Raw genomic sequence first — 21,563 nt, 5'->3', positions numbered from 1 at the left:
CTGGACAGCAATCATGGACATGGCAGACAAATGGAGCAGACCTAGAGCACTGCATGTCCAAATGAGAGGTAATCTGGCACTGAAAAAAAGTAACATCAATATGAATAAGCCTCTTTTTTTCTCGCTATGCTTTTTTCCCCTAGGCATGACTGCAGTCCCGACTTCTGCTCTAACTTATAACCTGGGCTGGGAAAGAACCATTTGCCAGATTTATCGTTAGAGTCTCTTTTCTTCTGAAGCAAACTTGTTTAAACATTCAACATCCTAGCCTGTTCAGCTTTACCATCCTCACTGAAACACTGAAGAAACACAGATTTCTGGGAATCTCCCTCAAACCACACTATTTGCTGATCTCAATACAAGTGGAATGTAAGGTCATTTGTGACGATCCACTGACTACTCATGATCCAAGAAGGACACTGTCTAGACTTGTTTGCTAAAAGTAAGCCAAGGTCTGCACCAGGCTCTTTGGAATGATACATTTTGATGTAACTGCACCAGGCACTAGCATTTCAAGGTTTGTAAATACACAACCCAAACCACTTTCCATTTCAGTAAAGCAACCTCCATGAGAAACATAAAACGCACTGCTCATGTGAAGACCTCTTTGAATCAGTCAACCAATCCTTCTGCATAAGTGACTGCCTTTTCCCCATCCCAGTGGGGAATTAATGTCTTCAGCATCACTAACTACAAAGTCCACGCAGTCTCCTTAAAAGGATGCTTCTAGGACTTCACTTGTTTGGGATTTTTATGTATCCTTATCCATTCTCTTGCTGGCACATCAGAGCCACAAGCTCCTGGGCTTGCAAGAGTGGTTTCAAAATCACAAGAAAATACTCATTTAAGTACGACAGTTGTACTCTTCCGTGATGTTACTGAAGGCTCAGTTTCAGCAATGCAGCTAAATCTGCACAAGGGCTTAGCAAAACCTTTTCACCCTCTCCTTTAAAAGACATCATAAATAATTCATCTATGCTAATTAACCAAGACCTCAAGAAACTTTTAAAGAGAAAGTTGGGTTACAACACAACAAGAGATCTCCATGGGAACTGTGATGACAGTGAAATTCAATGCAATCAGCCTCGCTGTTTTAAGACATTTCTTACATACCTGATAACCTTTGATTCTTTCCATCTCTTTGCTGGCCAGTGGATTGCTCTTTACCACACAGACCAAGGCTTTCACAGCTGCATACAACCCTTCCACATCTGATGCCATGGCTACAAGTCCCAAAATAGCAGCAGCCCCACCAATGTACTGTAGTGTAGTGGCAACAGGTTTGGGGACAAATGTTCTTACTCCTGAGCACAGACAGAGAAAATGAATTAAAATATATTCAAATAAAATTTTTGTAAGAAATAATTGTGAAAATGTGAAAGCCATTTTCATTTAGCATTACCTGAATTATTAAAAGAATGTTACTAGAAGAATTATCACACCTTAGAAGAGAAAGTGAAGGAAATAGAGAATAGTTTATGACCTAAGGTAAAGTAATTGAATATATTTTCATATTAATGAATCATAAACTGAAACAAGCATCCCATGTGAGCAAAAAAAAAAAAAAAGATAATAGTATATCTATAAAATATAAAAATGTTCAATAAATACAATGCACCATTAACATTCATCAATCACATGACCTATCTTCTAGACCTAAGTTCTTATTGACAAGTAATTGATAACTTTGAAGCATAATAATTCTTAAGTGCTCAACTCACCCAAATACCCTATCAAAGCTGCACCAATGGAGCGTGCTGGTCCATTCAAATGTCCTGCTGAGTTATGCAGCAGCTTCACAGGTGTGGCATTTTCATGAGAAGAAATTGCCAGCTGAAGAAAACAAGAAAAAACCAGCAGGGGTTGAAGGGAAAAGGTTATTTTTATGCAAGCCTAAAATTCATAACTTACGAATTTTCCTACTGTGATCAGGAGTAACATAAAACAAACCCAGATTAAGCCTTTCCTTTCAGGAGAGAGCTCCACCCCTCTAATCATCTTGGTGGTCATCCCTGGACTCACTCCAACAGGTCCATGTCTTTCTTGTGCTAGGGAACCCAGAGCTAGATGCGGCACTGCAGGTGGGTCTCACCAGAGCAGAGGAGCAGAATCCCCTGCCACTCCTGCTGCCCACTGTGCTTTGGATGCCACATTTGGCTTTCTGGGCTGTGAAAGCTCATGGCTAGGTCATGTCCAGCCCTCTCTTCCACCAGCACCTCTAAGTTCTTCTCAGCAGGACTGCCCTCAATCTGCTCATCCCCAGCCTGGACTGATACTAGGGATTACCCTGACCCAGGTGCAGCACCTTGTACTTGGGTTGTTAAACCCCATGAGCTTCCAGTTGGCTCACTTTATGAGTCCACCCATCCCTGGAACTCATCCAGATCCCACTGGATGGGATCCTGTCCTTGAAGTATGTCAATAGCACCACTCAGCTTAGTTTCATCAGTGAATGTGCTGAGGGTGCACTTGATCCCTCTCTGTCATTAATGAAGGTATTAAATAATACTGGCTCCCACATGGACTGCTGAGGGACAGCACTCGTCATCATTTTCCACTGGGACTCTGAGCCATCAACCATTACCCAGTGGATGCAACTCTCAAACCACTTTCTCATACATCTTAACAGCCCACCAACTGAATCCATCTTTCTCCAATTCAGAGAGAAAGATGTAGTGGGGGACTATGTCAAAGGCTTTACAGCAGGGCAGATAAAACATATCTGTAACCCTTCCCTTGCCCACTGATGCAGTCATCCCATCACAGAAGGCCCCAAGATTGGCCATCTAGTGCCTAGAGAAGCTGTGAGTTTTCAGTTCCTGGAAGCATTCAAGGTCAGGCTGGAATGCACTTTGAGCAACCTGACACAGTGAAAGGTGTCCTTGCCCACAGGAGGGGCACCAGACTAGATTGTTCCTGACTGCATTGAGCAAATTGTCTCGAAGTAAGTTAAAAGAAAGGAAAAAGGAAATCACTGACTGATTTCCCGACATACCTGTTTGGCGATAGCTTTACTATCCAACTTGTTGTAAACTTTCCTTATTTTTGCCACTGTAAATGAAGAAACTGACAGTGCATAGAGACCAAAGGAGACCTTCTCTTCTGGTACCAAAGATACCGGTGATGGATTGATTCCTTCAGACTTTGAATCTTTACCTTAAAGACATAATAGAAGCTCCCTTCATTAATGGTGTTGTTTCTCTTTTAATTTGAACAGTACAACCTTAAGCAACTTATATTGCAGAATAGGTATAAAAAAATAGATTTTACAAATATCTGAGATGTGATATTGTCCAGCCTACAGGCTGTAAACTTCTCTTCCCTTCTGAAGGAAAACAAAGCAATCAAAAGCCAGAGAAGCATTTGGTAAACCTGCATCTTTGCCTGTGACAACTGGTTTTTTACTACAGTTTGATAGGAAAGCTACCTTGGAATGGTATGAGAGATGCAAGATTCAAAGAGAACATATAACCATATCTTTAAAACTTTGTATCCTTTCTGATTTCACTTTCTACACATAAATATTGCATACAGTATGAATAGTGACTTTTCTAACTGGTTTAAAACCAAAGTGAGGAATACAAGCACTTCTACTTTATCTCAGCACAAGATTTGGATTTCTATCATCCTCTTCCACAGCAGCTACTAATCTTCTTCCTGTGAAGAGCAAGCTTTTCCTCCCTGCTCCTGCATCCTCTCTTACCTCTTCCGCCAGTACGCACACAAAAAATTCCAGCACAGCCAGCTCAAGTTACCAGGTGCCACCTGACCCGTACTTACAGGGAACATAAACCGCTTGGAAGCTCCCAACATAATTTGGTCCCAGCTCGTAAATGGTGCTGACCCCTGGGGCAGGCAGCACTTCCTCCAGGAAGTGCGTGGGGCCCAGGCGCCATACCAGGGAGGAGAGCTGGCGCTGTGCGGGTGGCGTGCCGATATAGGCGTACACTGTGCTGACCACAGGGGGATTGGCAGAGCCAGAGCCACTGGGGCTGCTGTGGATGTAGTGAAGCTGTGAGGAAACAAAACACAGGCAAGTTAGTGAGGGAGCAAGGGTACCATGACAAGATCAGAAATTCTGTGCAAAAATTGTTTTGCAAGCCAGGGGAGGTTTCAAAGGATTGCTGTGTAATGAAGGGTATTCTGACACTGTACTGAATTAATCAGTGAAGAACGTTAAACAGAAAGGAAATGTGAAGACCAGAAGCGGCTATCAGAAGATGAAGATGTGTAGCTATCAAAAGATGAAGATGTGTATGGAAACATAGGAGAACATGAGAATTCTGTGCCTAAAGAAGCTGTATCTTGATTCTAAAGATATGGTACTCAAAGTGGTGTTGTTTTGCCCTTCCCAGCCTTTGGAAATTACATCATTTCAAGCTAAAGTGCAAAAGTGATGAACTAAACTCAGCAAGACTTTTCAAACAATTAAACAAATACACAAGTAAGATCCTGCCCAATATATAAAGACAACAACAACCACACAGGCTTTTTTCTATTTACATTGTAAAAATTCTGTTTGTAGCTATTAAATGTAGTCATGCATAGCCAGAGAGATGGCCAGATAGACACTAATGTATTACAGCTGTCAGCATAGCAACTTACTGTAGTGCCCCTCTTGCAAAAGGAATACTGGGAGGTAAACTTTGAAAGTCAACATATTGTTTTACCTACAGCAGTAGGTAACATTAGCTAGTTTAAGCCCCACAACAGGTTATGCTTTATACCTTAAAGCCCACACCTGCCAGTTGTCAAATGATGTTTGGGTATCTGTTACAGCTTGAGAATATTTTGTGCTTAGTAGACAGGTCCACAGTTCTTTTCACTGCTCTCTGCATTTTCTTCCACCTAACAGTGAGATATTGATCTTTGCAAATAAACGTGGTGATTGCTTGTTGTTTTCTGTTTTGTTGTTTGGGTTGGGGTTTGTTTCTATTATGTTGAGGGTGACCACCTTTTTGATGGGGTGATGGTGGTTGATTTTGCTCTTTTTTCTTGTAAGGTTTTTTATTGCACAAAGAAAAAAATCATTCCAACCAGTAAAAATGAGAATTGAAAGATTTATTTTACCTTAACAGTGTTAACAAGCTGTCCGTCGAGATAGAGTGCAGCTGTGCTATTCTTCAGCATGCCTTTACTCATGACCAGAACTAGGTGATGCCACTGGCCTTCCACAATGAGGTCACCGCAGCGGAAACGGGCACAACAGGGAAGAATTTCATAAAATGATGATTCCTCACTGAAGTCATCAACTAAAGGAAAAGAACCAGTTAGTGGACACCAGCAGAAATTTTACAAGAGCTTAAAAATCTCAGGATATATTCAGACTTTTGACAATTGTATTTTACTTCTCACCTTCTCCCCCTCCCTTCAAAATTTTAGCTGGAATTACTAGGTGGCTGAAGTTTTTACTTTCTCTTGCTGCCATGCAAGTCACAGAAAGATCTTTTGTTGTTTTCCTAAAGAAGTTTTTACAGTAGCAGTCACCAAGAACCAACAGATGTGTTCCCAAACCCACAGAGCTATTTTTCACCTTTCTCACACTGTGGAGAGGATGATACCCATACTCCCAGACTTTTTATTTCCACTTTTACATCACAAAAATGACCCTTACTCTACTTAAAAGCTGTCCAAAGAGAAAGTAAAAAAAGAAAAAAAATTCCCCAAAACCCAGGGAACTGTCAGATCTCTCTTCATTCTTTCATGCTGAAGGAAAAGAAACCATTAATCCACAGCTGCCTGCACAGGGAGAACACTCATATTTTTAGAAACAGCACAAGAAAAATGGCTGTAAAAGCAGACTATTTAGAACTAACGTTCAGACACAAAAATAATCTCAAGTTCTTTTTCTTAGCCAAACATCTCTAAGCACAATTCTTGCTCTCAATAAGGGTCCTTAAATCATCCCATTTATTTTAACAAGAGACTGTCAGCACTTCCAATCCCCGTGTTATGCACAGCAATTCCAGTCTCAGTTCTTCAGGTCCCTACCTGCTCAGCACTCAACAGTACACTACCAACTATGATTTAGACACAACAGGGTAGCGCTTGAGTGAAGCAAAGTGTTGAAGTAAAAAACAGTCTTTATAGTCAGAAACCTTCATGTCTTCTCTGACAAAGCCTTTTCAATCTTTTCTAATCTCTTTCAAGGAGTTTGATTATAGGTGCTCATTAAACTAAAAACATATGAACTACAGCTTCAGTGCAGACTAAAGCAATCAGTGTGAAGATAAACTTGCTTCATTCTCTAAGAATTTGGTCCTCCGAGAAAGAAAGCACTGTTAGTATCTTTGTAATTTAGGAAGTTTAATTCCTACTTTACACTATGGGTTTTCAGCTCTCAAGTTTCAAGTTTTGAACCTGACTTCTACTAAGAGAGACTGCTGCAGTTAATAACGTGAATGTCTGCTTACAGATTATTCCTTACTTTCATGGTAACAGTCTGCTTAGTTGTTTGTAGGAGGTTTTTTTAATAACAACAATTGTATAAATTCTTTATTAGTGCTGCCTACTCAGAAGTAAAGAAAAGAAGCAGGAACAGGTTTCTGACAACCATCTGGGCTGGTCAGTGAAGAGCTAAGCCTAAAACACAGGCAAAAGGCTGCCCTGCTTCTCTCAGCTCCTTCACAGACTCAGTGTGTAATAGCCTGTCAAAACCAACCATTTTTGGAGGCTCTGATGGAGGAGAAGGCTGGACACAGTTCATCCTCAAGCCCCTGAGTGCACTTACAGCTCTCTCTAGCAAATTTATTGGTATCACCAGCTTCACTTAGATCTTCACTACACCTCCTGTAATTTCTCCTTTGGTCACAGATACTGAATGGAGATACAAACTGCTTCTGAAAACTGACCACAGCATTAGAACATGAAGTGAATGACTGCTTGCCTTCAAAAATACCTCCAGTATTGGGACTATCCAGACTAAAATAGCCTTCAATCTATTAGTTTACTATTTCCAAACTTCTTCAAAGCAAAGACAGTTAAAATTTGCACCTCAAGACCCCAAGAGATGATGTCTAAAACAAGTGACACAAAATAAATCAAATGCAAAACCTTTCAAAATCAATGATGCAATCCCTCCCTTGAATACTTATTACCTGGGGTTTTGGCAAAAATTTTTCTATTATGTACAGAAATCAAACCTTCTTTGGAAATTATAAAAGCTCCATAAATTAATGTTTACATTTTGCATTTTTCCATTGCCAAAAAATCAGGAACTGGTGAAGCAGCAATGAAAGTTCCAGCACACACAATTCTTCAGGATACTGGATTTAAAGTAAACTTGCTGTTGCACCCCTATAATACTGTCAGCAGTAGCTGATGATGTGGCACAACTCTTACCATAATTCTGAAGCAATTCTTCTTTAGTTGAGACAATCAGTGAGTGGTCTTTTGCCGAGAGGACAACGGCCAGGCAGACGTAATGCTGCTCCGAGGAGTTTGCACGCCGCACTACAGTGAGGAGTCTCACAGGATGGTTATTGGGAGGTGTACTGAAATGTTCAATACAAAACCAAGTTGAGTAGCTTAAACCAGATGGTGGTGGGAAAAACCTTTCACCTAAAAATGAAAAGAAAAGCCCATTACAAAGCTGAAATTAGGATACCTACTTGATCCTGTTCCTTTCTTCATATCAACTCAGCTAATACTAGCTGTGTTTTCTCAGATGCTGAAGAAGCCTCTGTTAAGGGAATATCTCTCTATCACATACATCTAACTCCACTTTATATCCCAGGATGCTCCCACTAATTCTATCTTACTGCAGTAAGCCTTCACCTTAGTTTTTAGACTTAACAACTTGTTTAACTAAGTGACCAAGTTCAATTAATCCCACAGCTTTTAAATAAGCATCCCGGGTTCTTGTAGGGTGAATAATCCACAACAACATGTAAAAGTGATGGTAAACAATTTAGATGGGGCTTTTGTAAAGGTGTGTGCAACTACACCTGTAATAAATACAGTCAAGGATTCAGAAGAACAAAGTCACACATACGGCATTACAATTCATTCCACATTTCCTGTGTGCTCTACACACTATGACCTCAACTTTTTCTTAATGCATCTGGCTTATTACTCACACACCTTGAATAATTACAATTTAGTCTTCTACTTTAAGCTTTTCATTTTAAAGCAATCACACATTTATATTTTATACTGCTTTTCATTGTCTTGGGGGCAACAGAAACTCACAAAAAAAAGACACAAGAAGTTCTTGATTGTGGGTGCACAGTGTCCAATACCATACTATCAGTTCATGGCTAAACAAGAAGTCAAAGAGAACTAAACATCAGATACAAAACACTCTTTGATACTAGTCATACCAGAGTACTCACCAGTTCCAATTCCGCTCACAACGGCACCATCAACAAGTCCTGTAGTAACAGCATTATTTGTAGGTGCATTGTGGGGAGCCAGACTTGGCAAGAACAGGCAGCTGTTAAACACAAGACCAGTAACACACTGGAGTTTATAGAAGTCAGTGTAAGTGGAGTTCAATACAAACAAAACATGGCTTAGAAAAATATACCATAAGCACAAATGCTTTGTTACTTTATGTAGTAATGAAAAATAGGAATTAATTCTCAAGATCACGAGTCTAAATTATCTCTAGCACAAAGAACTTTGGTGGTGTATGCCTTTGGTGTGAAGGTATATAGAGTCATGCCCACGTGGCTCCATATCCTAAGATGTTCCCTTGTGGGCACCTGCATCTTGCAGCAGCCTTTGAGTTGTTCTTAACTTTCTAAAGAGACTGGATCAGCTAAATAGTCAAAGGATCTGGCAACTGCAGACAATGACATTACTATCTTAAGAAACTATGCTCTCACACTAATATCATATTCCTCCAACTTAGCTATGTTTGGTCCTTACAAGAGCCTCTGATGCTGTGGACACAATGGAAACCAATATAAGGAGGAAAGTTCTTAAATTTATTTTAAAAATTTATTATAGAAGCCTTCTTTGAAATTACAAGAAGTCACAACTGCATTATGTGAGTTACCTCTGGACATGTTACCAGCACCCACAAATCTCCTGAAGCAAACACAATGAAAATTCATTTCGCCAGCCTATTTCAAGTTCTTAGGCCCAGACATTTTTCTTTTTTTCTCTTTTATGAAGGATGTAGAACACAGATTAGAGTAACATTTGTTTACTATAAAAATAAGTCTGTCCCTGACTGTATTGGATATTAAGGCTAGATGGAAAATGGAAGCTGCATCCTTGCTTTACAGAGCTGAAAAAGAGAATGCAGATAGCAGCAGAGCTCACAAGTATTCAAGTTTTTCTGTTCCATTTTCTTTCCAAAAAGACCAAACATTTTCCTTAAACAGATGCTGAGAATGGTGTCATGCTTTCTTCTTCTGAATAGTTAAATCATATTACATGATCCTCAAAAATGCTTCACTCAGCAGGTGTTTAATTAGAGAGAGAAAAACAAGTAAGTGGTGCTAATAGAAAAAAATTAAAATTAACTAAGCATGATATCCAGGCTACACGTCCAGTTAGTAATACAAGGTTTCTTTCAGTTCTTTGAACTCATCATAGCTGCCTTGTCTGCTTCATTTGTATTTCTGATACAATTTCACATTTTCACGTTTTTCAGCAATTTTAAGTGGGTACCAGAATCATCCAAATTTCATACATAAATCTCACCAACCTTCAAGGGTATGTTGGCATTCCTTTGTTTTAAAACGGATGTGAGATCCAGAACTGAGAGGGTCCCATCAATGATACATACTTCTCTTTTTAACTTCCACACATGGCAAGCAAGCATTTTTTATCAAGATATTAATGAATGAGAAAGTGGAAATTTATGTGACTCGAACTATTCCTTTCTCTTCTTTAAAGAGTTCGTTTGTTCCTTATTTGCAAAGACTCTATTAAAATTTAAAAGCATTCCTTTGGGAAAACAAGAAGTAAGCAAACACTGCACTGTGCCCCATGCTACTTGAGAGCATGGCAGGACCTTACCCAAATCCTTCCAGAGCTGTGTCAAACTCGATGAACGCTGGTGTTACTGATGATCCGTGAAGCCTGATATCATGTGGGGTTGTCATGGAGACCAAACACTTGACTCTGGTCAGGGGCACTGTGCTCCCTTCTGCTGGCTTGAGCAGGCTCTTGCTTATCCGATAGTGGCTGTCCTCATGTGCACCGAAGACACTGTCAGGACCCAGACCTTCCATGGAGGTGACCATGCTATCTACAGGAGAAGCCAAGAAACAACATAGCATTGCAATACAGCATTGCAAAAGGGAGGCATTTTCAGGCTGTTTATTTGGACCTTTCAAGTCTGGTGGAATAGCTGAATTGTCCACAGATTGTTAGTTAGTTCAGCCTCTCATAAGATAATGAGCTGGGCAGCATTGCTTTGGTTATAAAAATGCTCAACCAAGGCAGAAAGACAAGCATCTTGCACAACACACCTAGGAAAGTTTGAGATAAAGCCAAGAGGCCCTCCCCATTACCTTATGTCAGCAAGGTGTCCTTTTTGCAGAGGCTTCTCTTCAGATGCATTCCTGCTACCTGACTTAACAAGCAAGGAAAATTCTGCTTTGTGCTTTTCAGATGCAGTCTCAGAGCTCTTAGTGAGCAGAAAGTATATTTAGCTTAGGAAATTTAACTTGTGGTATTCAGAAGGTAGCTTTGCATTCTCTTTCCTAAGCTAAAAACTTTCTAGTCTCACATTTTCATCATTTTTATTGTTTATTTTTCCCGGCGATAATACTCTAATGCAAATATATATATAAAAATAAATAGAACACTGGCCAAGAGATAAATTGAATCTCTTCTCCTCCCTTCTTTTAAAATTTACTGAACATGATAATATAACACTAATTCAGTTAATTTATTTTGCTTATTTATTTCATGATTTAATGCTTAACCAGTATCATCTAAGATACTTTCTAGTTTCTTTTAAATATTTCAAAAATTTCAACTAAGGTATTTTTAACAATATGGTACAGCCAGCCATACAATGACCAAGCTGACACACAGAAATAAATACCTTGTGCTTTGGAAATTTTCAACAATTTCTTTGTATTATAATTTACTGAGACTCTCCTATACTATATGAATAGCCATTCCCAAGCTTTACAACTCATGGACAATAACAGGAGATTGAGCAGTTATTTTATCTGACACCTTACAGAACCCATGGGGGATACGACACAGAAATAATGATTTGTTGTGTGCACATGAAAGTAGCTGAGAAAAAATAATGTTAAGTAACTACAAATACAGGACCTAGTCAAGACTACTACCATATTTAAGAGTTACTTCCTAAAATAAAAACCTATAATAATCTTTGCTGGATATATATTCAATGTAAGTACTACATTCCCTCTGGATTTAGAACTTTTCCAGTCCGACTGTTCTGATGATTTCACATTCATACAAAGCTGGGTTAAAGTTGGGTTGTTATGAATGCTTATCTAAAAATTTTAAATAGGTATGCAATTGGGGGACATGAGTGAAACATTATTTACACACATTTTTAGCACTTCATCACTTACTTCTCATTTCTGGTTCAAAACTCAGTGAGCTGGGTTTGTGCACTCGGTACTGTTTCAACAACTTTTTGTCCCAGGCTCCGCAATTCAAAGGATTTCCCAAGCGTAAAAATTCCCTAAGAAAAGAAAAAAAATTTGGAAGCATTTTTCTCTATTTATTTGCCTATAGTGGTACCAAATCTAATAGCACTTTAAAAAAAATACAGTAATTGCTTGCAATAAACATAACTTTTAACTAAGTAAATAATCCAATGCATAATTATGATCCATAACATATTTGATCCATTCAAAACAATTTAATTTTGGAACACATGCTCTCAAAAGTTGACACTATTTTAAATAATCAAGCAATTTTGATAAAGTAATTTATCATAAAATAAAGCAATTTTGATAATTCTTTTCTCTTCATTTGAAAACATGGCAGGAGGCTGCTGCATTCTGCAGGAGAATATCAGGACATTCGATGATGAATGTCCAGCAAGCTGAACTCTTCTGGAGAGGCAGATCATAGGCTGAAGTAAGCGACTTCAGCTTTGTTTTGTCGTATTCGGTCGGGGGAATAATTTCACAGCTATCAACGCCCGTATCTCTAGATAACTATACTATCTCACTATAGAGCTACCCAGGCTATAAGTGTCTCTGCCTAGAGAAGCTTAAGTCCCTGTAATGTGACTATGAGCTAGAGGGCTCCTTGCAGAATCCCTTCTGACACAGCTACACGTCACTGAAGGGAACCGAGCACCTGTCCTGGCTACAGGTCAGTCAGCCAGTGATCCATAGGAAATAATACAATTAAATTCCCTCTTACAGCTGAGATCATAGAACCTCAGGACAGTTTGGGTTGGAAGGAACCTTTAAAGGTCATTTGGTCTAAGCCTTCTGCTGTGGGCTGGTACTGCTTTCACTTACACTAGGTTGTTCAAAAGCCCTTTCTAACCTGACCTTGAACTACTCCAGTGATGGGACATTCACAACTTCTCTGGATAACCTCTTCCAGTGTCTCCCCTCCTTCACTGTAAAAAATGTCTTCCTCAAGCCTAATTTAAATCCAGCCTCTTGCATTTTAAAACCTGTAGCACTGGTCCTGTCACTACAGGCCCTGGAAAGAAGTCTCTTTCTGTCAAGAGACAACCTATTTGATGAGAAAAAATGGGATATTGTGCTATCTCTACCACATCAGGTCACTAAGGCTCTCTTCCACTGCCAGCCATTTACAGCGAGCCAGGGACAGTGCAGGCTGCAGGCCTCAGTCCAACTGAACTTCAGGGCTATCCTTCTGACCTCAACACCATGGGCTGCAAAGCCTGGGAGGCCAGCCTTTCAAACATCCTTTGGAGTGGTGGATGCAAGGAGTGGTCCTCATCTGCCAGAGCAGCGCTGCATCTTTGCAGAAGTCGTGCATGGAGCCCAGCTTCACACATGACTTGCTGGTTTCTCTCTGTATGCACCAGAGATTGCAGGATATTGGCCACTGCCAGCTGGAGATCCAGCGCATGCTGTAAAAGAGAACAGCACAGGGCTTGAGAAAGCACAAACTGAGGAGGAAAATAGAAGAAAGGCTTTATACATAATAATAGAAAAGAAACTACCATTAGCAATAAATACAGAAAATGAACTATACTTAAATATACATGCATGCACTTGTGTGTTTTCAGGGTCTTTGTGTGTGCACATGTCTGTGTGAAGAAACACTTCGTACAAAAAAGGGTAATTAGAGAAAGGATTAGCAGAACTATGGTCAAGAAAAATAATTCAGGTAAGAATGGTTAAACTAACCTCTACTTTTCACCAGCAAAGAGAGGCAGCTTAAAGACAACTAGAAACTCTTATTTTTGTGACTATTAAGCTATTCATGGTAACTTAGAAACATAATCATTTAGGTTGGAAAAGATCTTTAAGATCACTGAGTTGAACTCTTAACACAGCATGGCCTAGCCCACCACTAAACCATGTTCCCAAGTGCCACATCTACATGTCTTTTAAAGACTTCCATGCCTGGTGACTCAAGCAGTGCCCTAGGCAGCCTATTCAAGTGCTTAGCAACCCCTTTGGTGAAGAAGTTTTTCCTAATAAACCAACCTAAACTTCCCCTGGCACAACTTGATGCCATTTCCTCTCAGCCTATCATTTGTTTGACTTGCCCCTCCCCTTGCTACAACCTCCTTTCAGGTAGTTTTAGAGAGAGGTAAGGAACCTCCTTGAGCTTCTTTTTCTCCGGGCTAAAACACTCCCAGCTCCCTCAGTTACTCCTCTCAGGACTTGTGCTCCAGACCCTTCCTCAGCTACTCTGCTTTTCTCAGGACAGGGTCCAGCACCTCAACATCTTTCTTGCAGTGAGGGGTCCAGAACTGGACACAGGATTTGGGGTGCAGGCTCAGCAGTACCGAGTACAGGGGGATGATCACTGCCCTGGTCCTTCTGGCCACACTCGATGATACAGGCCAGGATGCCATTGGCCTTCTCGGCCACTTAGGCACAGCTGGCTCATACTGTAGACCAGCATTCCCAGGTATTTCCAGCCACTCTTTCTCCAGCCTGTAGCACTGACTGGGGATGGTGCAACCCAAGAGCAGGGCTCAGCACTTGGCAATGTCACACAACTGCCCTCAGCCCATCAGTTCAGCCTGTCCAGATTCCTCTGCAGAGCCTTCCTGCCCTCCAGCAGATCAGCATTCTGGCTGAACTTGGTACCATCTACAAACTGACTGAGGGTGTACTTGATTCCCTCGTCCAGATCAACACAGATACTAAACAGATCTGGCCCAGTTCTGAGCCCTGGGGAACACCATTGGTGACCATCTGCCAGATAGGTGTAACTCCATTCACCACCACTCTGGGCCTGGCCACCCAGCCAGTTTTTAACCTAGCAAAGAGTCCACCCACTCAAGCCATGACCAGCCAGTTTCTCCAGGAGACTGCAGAGGCAAGCAGGGACAGAAGCTTTACTAATGTCCAGGTAAACAACATCCACGGCCTTTCCCTCATCAATCAAGAGTGCCACCTTGTCAAAGAAGAGCAGGTTAGTTAAGCAAGACCTGCCTTTCATAAAGCCATGCTGGCTGGGCCTGATTTCACAACTATTCTTTCTGTACATGCTGCAGCACGAGATGTGTAATGATCTGCTCCAGCCTTCCCCAGCACTGGGGTCAGACTGAGGGGCCTGTGGTTCCCCTGATCTTCCTGGCCAGTCTTGTAGATGGGCATCAGATTAACTGAAATCCAGCCAGCTGTAATCTTCCTGATTAGCCAGGACTGCTGATAAATGATGAAAAGTGACTCAGTGAGCACTTCCACCAGCTTCCTCAGCACCCTTGGGCAGATTCCAAAAGCCCCATAGATTTGTGAGTGTTTAAGTTGTGTATCAGGTTGCTAACTACTTCCCCTTGGATTATGTGGGCTTCATTCTGCTCCCCACCACCACTCTAACCTCTACAAAACTAAAGATGTATGCAACATAATTGTCAAATTTATGTCAGGAAGGCAGAAAGTTACCACACTCATGACCAACAGAGACCAAGAAAGAAGAATCCAGTAATTCTTGCAAGCTTTCAGAACTCTTTTTTTTAAATAAAAAGTATTCTTCAGGGAAGACACCTCAAACAAAAAATACATAAGCAACTTCCAAAAATGTCCAACAAATCCTTCATATACAAAGATATTTTGGGTTGGAAATTGTACAAAGCAGTCAGTATAACTTTAGAACTAGAACATATTTAGAACTTTAAACTTTAACTAGAACAACTAGAACAACTTTAGAACTAGAACATATTCCAGCTACTTCAAACAGTGTGCATAGCCCAAGATATCATGTTCAGTCCTGTGCCCGCACAGTACGCATTAATACCTGACACATCAGGGAAATCATGAATTAATCACAGTGCGTGAAAACCTACCTGATGGCCACTTCAGATCTTTCTTTAAACTTACATTACTAACAAGAGTTTGAAAGAGATAAACAAAAGAATGTCTATGAAATAAAGCTATTCCTTTCAGATCTCTATGGCGCCAGTTATACAACTCAGCCTGTGAAATATATTAGTTTTTCAGTACAAAATGAGAGGACATCACCAGCTTTCCTATTTCCCACAGCTATCCCTTCCCCCAGCAACTCCCAAAACTTCAGACCACACATTTTTTTCTCTTACCTCTGGGTGCGTAGCTGATCCAACAGAGGCCAGAAGATCCAGCATTGCAAGCATAGCACCAGGGTGAATAATGACTGCATCAGAGCTTTGTATGGATGTGGGTCCTGTGTGGAGTTTCACATCAGCTATGTTTTTTTGAGGGCAAACAGGAGGTGTTGAAACAGAATGATATGCGTGCCTGCAGGACAGAAAACATCCCATTTTTACAACACCCAGCTATTATAAGCTCTACATTTTTCAAACAGCTGTAAAATTATACTGGCCTACAGATGCTACTCCCTTTTCTTTTCTCTTCCCTCAGTTAAGACAAGTGTTCCTCTTTTCAAACCTGTTGGGCATATTTCCCTAAAGACAGCCTGGAGAGGTTTCAGTTTTTAAACTACTCTTGAATTTGGAAGTGTCTTTCCCAGGTGCTACATGGTTTCAAGAATTAAGAGATTGTTTTTATTGCCTCCCTCTTTTTATTCTAGTTGCAGTGGCAGCACACAACAACTGCAGTGACCAACCTACCACTGCTCCTGTTCTCTGGATGTGTGTCTCCCCATTTGCTCTTCATTAACAACTGATTATGAAATGTACTATCACAAAACTTTCAGCAATCTCTCATCAGCCTAGGGGAATAGAAGGGTGGTCTCTGGTTACTCATGCCAGCAATCTGTATGTTTTCAGTCCTTCCATGACTGCTACGGCCATTTGGTTTTACATGAAGATGCTTTAGTCTGATCAAGGGAAAAGAGGATTTGACATGCTGACTTAGAAGCAACCAATGGTGCTGAGAAATGCAGACATGTTCTTCATTGAAACTCCTGGAGATATCAAGCTTGATGCCACTCTTCTTTCAGCAAGGGTTTCAAGACACAAACAGCATGAGAAGCTTACTGAACATATGCCTTCAAGATGATGCTTTAGAAGCAAAAGCGAGATTGAAAGACTCATGCTCACCACAAAAAAAGAAAACCGAAACACACAAGAAACCCCCACAAGAAAAAAAACCACTAACTCAGAAAGACCCCAACCCAAGTCGCCTCAGACCAGTATGTATCATACACTTATTTGTAAGAAGAAATAGAACAAACTCTGTGTAAGAAATTTTTTTGATGATCACATATTGTCCTTTGTTTTGCAACTGAATACAGCAAAACAAAAGGGTTTCTTCTTATCATATCAGCTGTAAGAATGATTTCCTCTCTTCTGTTCTCAGTGACAGAATTTCACTCAAACCCTGACCCTAATACAAGTAAAGACTTTGAGACTGGCTGTTCCTCACCCTTTAGACACTTCCAACAAGGCAACCTCTTTCTCCTGGGAAAAACAGGACATAGATGGCAGATGAGGAAGGCTGCAAACACAATTCTGCCCTAAACACAGCCATCAAGCCCAATCCCCCAGCAAGAAACACATCTATGGGGGAAGGCTGAGACATCAGATTATTTGGCCTAAGACTGAGGACAACAGCAAGAACAGCACAATCTTCTTGTGCTGGCTGGAAAACTGGTTCAATAAATAATGTTCCAATAAAAAGGTTCCTATTGAAAAGCTTTGTGGCAGATCTGCAAAAACTTGGCACCTGAACAACCCAAGAGTGCTGTTCAAAAGAGAGTTTTTAAGAAAAATTAGGTTACCAATGCTTTACCTATTTAGCTAATGCTTACAGAAAACGGAAAGCATTATGGCAATTCTACAGAAACCAACTGCTAAGAAAAAGATCTCCTGAAATGAATTTTTCTAGTGTTTTTTTCAAACCCCTAAGCCATTTATTTTCTAAACTTCTCTGTCAGCCCCACCACTTACAGAAACATCTAGCAGGTAAGAAAGGCTTCATTGTTGCTTTTAAAAATGAATGGAATTAAAAACAGTGTAACAACTGGTAATACTATCACAAAGAGATGTTATCTCAAGCCTCTGCCCTGACTTACAGCAGAAATTTGAACATGGGAAATTGTTTCTCATGCATCCTAAAAGCACTGCTCTTCATCTGAAGGAGAAAACTGGAGCCTCTTTCCAATGTCACCTTGAACATCTCAACGCAAGTTTTACAGGATGAGGTTAAAAAACCTAAATATCCATTTATATTTATATTTAGAATTCTCTCAAGTCTAGTGAAAGTCCATTCCTTAAGACATTCTGTCCACTTTTAAGTACAAATTTTACTTTTAAGCACATTGATCTGCACTATCACGTTCACCTTGTTAGGTAAATTATGAGGTTAAGACATGGTAGTACACAGAGACCATAACAAAAACATTGCTCACTGTGAGTCACAAACATAAACATGATCATGGTCTCGAACCACCAGGACTGCAACATTCCACACAACTGAAAAGGCAATACTGTCCAGACTAGGTTTCCTCTTAGCAGTCTAAGGAAAAATATATTTTTAAAGCATATATTATTAAATTTTTTTCACATAATAAAATACCTCCTATTTTTAGTTTTTCCAAATACATTTCCATATATATATATACAAGGAGAAATTGTATCAATTTAACAGGGGAAAAAACCAGTTTGTAAAGATATCTCTACACAGAAAAAAGAAGAGACATCTTACAAAATCCTTCCAAAATATTAATTAAATGTTATAGTTCTGTGGGTCAGGGCAGAACTTGCAATAAATTAGTTTAGCCATACTTCCACATTCTTATATGCCTCCTTTAAGGAAGGAGACAGAAGAAGAAGCAGATAATGGAAAAAGGCAGTATACACAAGATGGCATGCATCTGTATGTCTAATCTGTCTAATTTAATAAAATATATCATTTAAGAGAAATTAATTAATAAATATAACTTTAGTTATATTATTAGCTTGATGAGTTATTGATGAAAATTACAACAGCATTTTAATCTGGAAAAAAATAAGTAAGATTTACTGTAGATAAACCCTCTGCATACCGTTCCCCAAGAGTGATCACTATGCAAACTTTTTAAAAGTAATGGCTAAAAACTCAAAGCTACATTCTATTCTCTAATGTACCCTGTCAGGACTAAGATATCCTAAAAAAAAAAAAAAAAAAAAAAGAGAGAGAATGCTTATTTCTGCTAAAATTTACAACAATCAAAGAGCTGAAAAAGCTGTAGTTCTTGATTCAAATTACACAGGTGTGGAAGAACAATGCATTCCAGGTAACAAGGAGGACAGCCATGAACTGCCATCCCAAAACGTGCTGCAGGAGTCCCACCTACTCTGCTTCCATAAAGGAGAACACTTGGAGGGCAGCACTCCACAGGGAAATACAGCTTTGAGACATGTCTGAGAAAGAATATTAGCATATCAGTGCATATAAAACTATTCTAGACTGTGTGAGAAACCAGAACTGTGCTATCTTTGTTTATAAGAATTATTTGTGTGCACAGTGTCTGCTTGCTCTTTTAGCCAAACAACAGAGGGCTCTCCCTCAGGCATCTATCTTATAAGTCAAAAAGCAGAAAACCAGGCCACAACAAGGGAGATCCCAGGGATGCAAAGCAAAGGAGACAGAAAACAATAAGAGAAGAGCAAACACTTCTCTGGGAGGAGTCAACTTTGACAGAACTTGACTGTATCTGACATTTAGGAAGAGAAAAAAAATATTGGACTACAAACCCCAAGCTGCTTATTTTTGAAAGCAGATCACAGCCACTGGCACTGAATTCTCTAGGAATGACAAACATGATGCCGTGAGAAAGAAGACAGCTGTTCAAACATACTTTTTGGAATGCCTAGTTGTTTTTGTTTTTTTTTTTTTTTAACATGCTTTTCAGAAAGGATCTGAAAGTCACCCAGGCAAACATGATAATTCTTTCTGTCCACTTTTACTTTGAGTCTTATACAATTTGTTACAACCTAAAGGCTTTTTTTGTTTGTGAAAATCCATTTCAAAAGCACTTAACCCCAGCAAGTACCTACATTACTGTACTAGAGCTTACCTGAATTGCTGAGAGCACCCCACAGGGATAATGACTTTTTAAACTACCCAATCTTTACCTTTGGTTTTCAAGCAACTGCTTGCATTTTCAGTACCACAAAAAAACCCAAGGGAAGCCTAATTCATATATAGCTATATTTATATTTTAATTTCCAGGCTGCGTCAGCCACCCATCTGGCATCCCACCTTGTTCATCACACCCTGGAATCAGCTCCTGTTTGGCAGGCACTGCTTGTGTTCTATTGCAAGCCTTTGCATATCTGTGTGTTTGAGTAATTCAGTGAACCTGAGCAGCCCTGCCACCTACATCTGGGAGAACAGCAAAACGTAGCAAAGGGATGGGCAATCTGCAACACTAGAGGTTAATGCAGGGCTGAAGCTGTAAAGAGCCTTCACAGAACACACTGTTTTACACATGTTTCTTCAGAGTAAATGACAGGGAAAAGACTTTGGAAGCTAAGGTTTTTCTCTGTAAACTATAATGTTTGTTCTTAAATGCCTCAGTGTTAGGAAAGAAAGGAAATTACAATCTAAGAGGTTCTGGGTTTACTGGGCAGGTGCCTTTGTCTAAGCCACTCCCTGTAGAATACCCAGGTATGACTTAGGTAACATCATTTAGTAAAGAAAACACTGCCTATTCACCTCCTTTAGTATAAACATTCCTTTCAAATCAGTTTCCAAAAGCATCTTTGGTTGTTTTCCTTTGCAAAATATTTTACATTCCAACCATGAAGCTTGATGGCCTAGCTTAAGCAGTATACCACTCATAATGATCATGTTTTCTACACATGGCACCTGCATGTCAGATAACCCTGTATCTTTCAAATGCCTTTTTAGCTCTCAAAAGCAAATCTCTGTCTAACTTGCATCTGTAGATAGCGAAGGGCTGCTCCCTTCCCTGGGGACTCTGGGAAAATTTTTTTTTGTATTTGCACAAACCTGTAAATAACACTGTTCATACCATAACCTTTATTTAAAAAAAATATATTAAAGTCTACCAGACACATTAAGTTGCAAAAGAAAAGACTAGCTTAGGAGTGAAAGCAGGTGCTTGGATTTCTGAATTGGGCCATTTGTGCTTTCTTTCCAAACCTTTTAATTCATCATGTCTCTACATGATTTGGTAGTCAAGTACTGACAGGATCATTCTTTACTTTTTATTATCTGCAATTACTAACAAATGAGCACCTTTACAAGCATTCACCTTCCACCAAAAGTAAGCTTTCTTGAAAAATTAGTCAGGAAAAAAGAAATCCTGCAGTATTCACTGATCTACTAGCATAGTCTGAATGCCTTTGAACTGTTCCTGAGAGTGTGATATATACATCCCTTAGATAATTTCTTATACTAGGCTTTATTTGGTTTTGAAACACTAGCCTAACTTTAAGTACTAAGGGAATCTGGAGACATCGCTAATCTCATCACTGCCTAGGATTCACTATGAAACACGCCTTTACAGTTATTTTATCCAGTAAACACACAAGTGGAAATGCACTCCTCAGAATAGAAATTTAAGAGAAACATCCCTTCCCCCAAAACTAAGAAACACAACAGCAAGAGAGAAAAATCGGAAAAGGAGATTGGCTTGTCTTTGACTGTCGGTACCTTTTCCTGGACAAAGCTGGCGTACCCCAAGGAGAGGGTAGAGAAGTCTCATTTGTCAGGCAAGGAGGGATCTGTTCTGCACGACTACAGACAAAACAGACAGGGGTAGGACAGAGAGGTTAGAGAAGAAACCAGAGGCCATAAGCTTGTTAGTTTTACAAAAGCACCGATAAAATTGTTACTTGGATCCATCTTTCAGAAACAACACGGACAACAAAGGACAAATTGAATGACAACCTCAGGTGAACACACAGACATGCAAAGTGTGCCCAGGTCTTGTGGTGTGACTCTGCACTGCTTATTCAGTGCTCTGCTGAGAGCTACTGATACCAGCAAAGCAGAACATCTTTCAATGTTCAGCAGAAGAAATTCAGAGGAGAAAGTAAAGCTTCAGTAAAT

The 21,563-nt window shown here is 39.9% G+C and overlaps 1 protein-coding gene across 6 annotated transcripts in view; it reads right to left on the bottom strand.

Moving 5' to 3' along the window:
- WDFY3 (WD repeat and FYVE domain containing 3) overlaps positions 1 to 21,563 on the bottom strand; it is a 155,452-nt gene that overhangs the window by 47,477 nt on the left and 86,412 nt on the right. For all 6 annotated transcript variants that reach the window (XM_050973456.1, XM_050973452.1, XM_050973457.1 and 3 more), the window contains 11 exons: positions 15,659 to 15,836; positions 12,795 to 13,009; positions 11,517 to 11,629; positions 9,973 to 10,204; positions 8,334 to 8,434; positions 7,342 to 7,560; positions 5,071 to 5,252; positions 3,781 to 4,012; positions 2,996 to 3,156; positions 1,722 to 1,833; positions 1,114 to 1,304 (listed from right to left, as the gene is read on the bottom strand). In XM_050973456.1, the coding sequence (XP_050829413.1) occupies positions 1,114 to 1,304; positions 1,722 to 1,833; positions 2,996 to 3,156; positions 3,781 to 4,012; positions 5,071 to 5,252; positions 7,342 to 7,560; positions 8,334 to 8,434; positions 9,973 to 10,204; positions 11,517 to 11,629; positions 12,795 to 13,009; positions 15,659 to 15,836 (1,936 nt within the window). The remainder of the gene's footprint in view (positions 1 to 1,113; positions 1,305 to 1,721; positions 1,834 to 2,995; positions 3,157 to 3,780; positions 4,013 to 5,070; positions 5,253 to 7,341; positions 7,561 to 8,333; positions 8,435 to 9,972; positions 10,205 to 11,516; positions 11,630 to 12,794; positions 13,010 to 15,658; positions 15,837 to 21,563) is intronic.

The sequence above is a fragment of the Serinus canaria genome, chromosome 4 (genome assembly GCF_022539315.1).
Source record: "Serinus canaria isolate serCan28SL12 chromosome 4, serCan2020, whole genome shotgun sequence".
NCBI classification, from domain to species: Eukaryota; Metazoa; Chordata; class Aves; order Passeriformes; family Fringillidae; genus Serinus; species Serinus canaria.
This window is presented reverse-complemented; position numbering and strand designations above follow the sequence as displayed.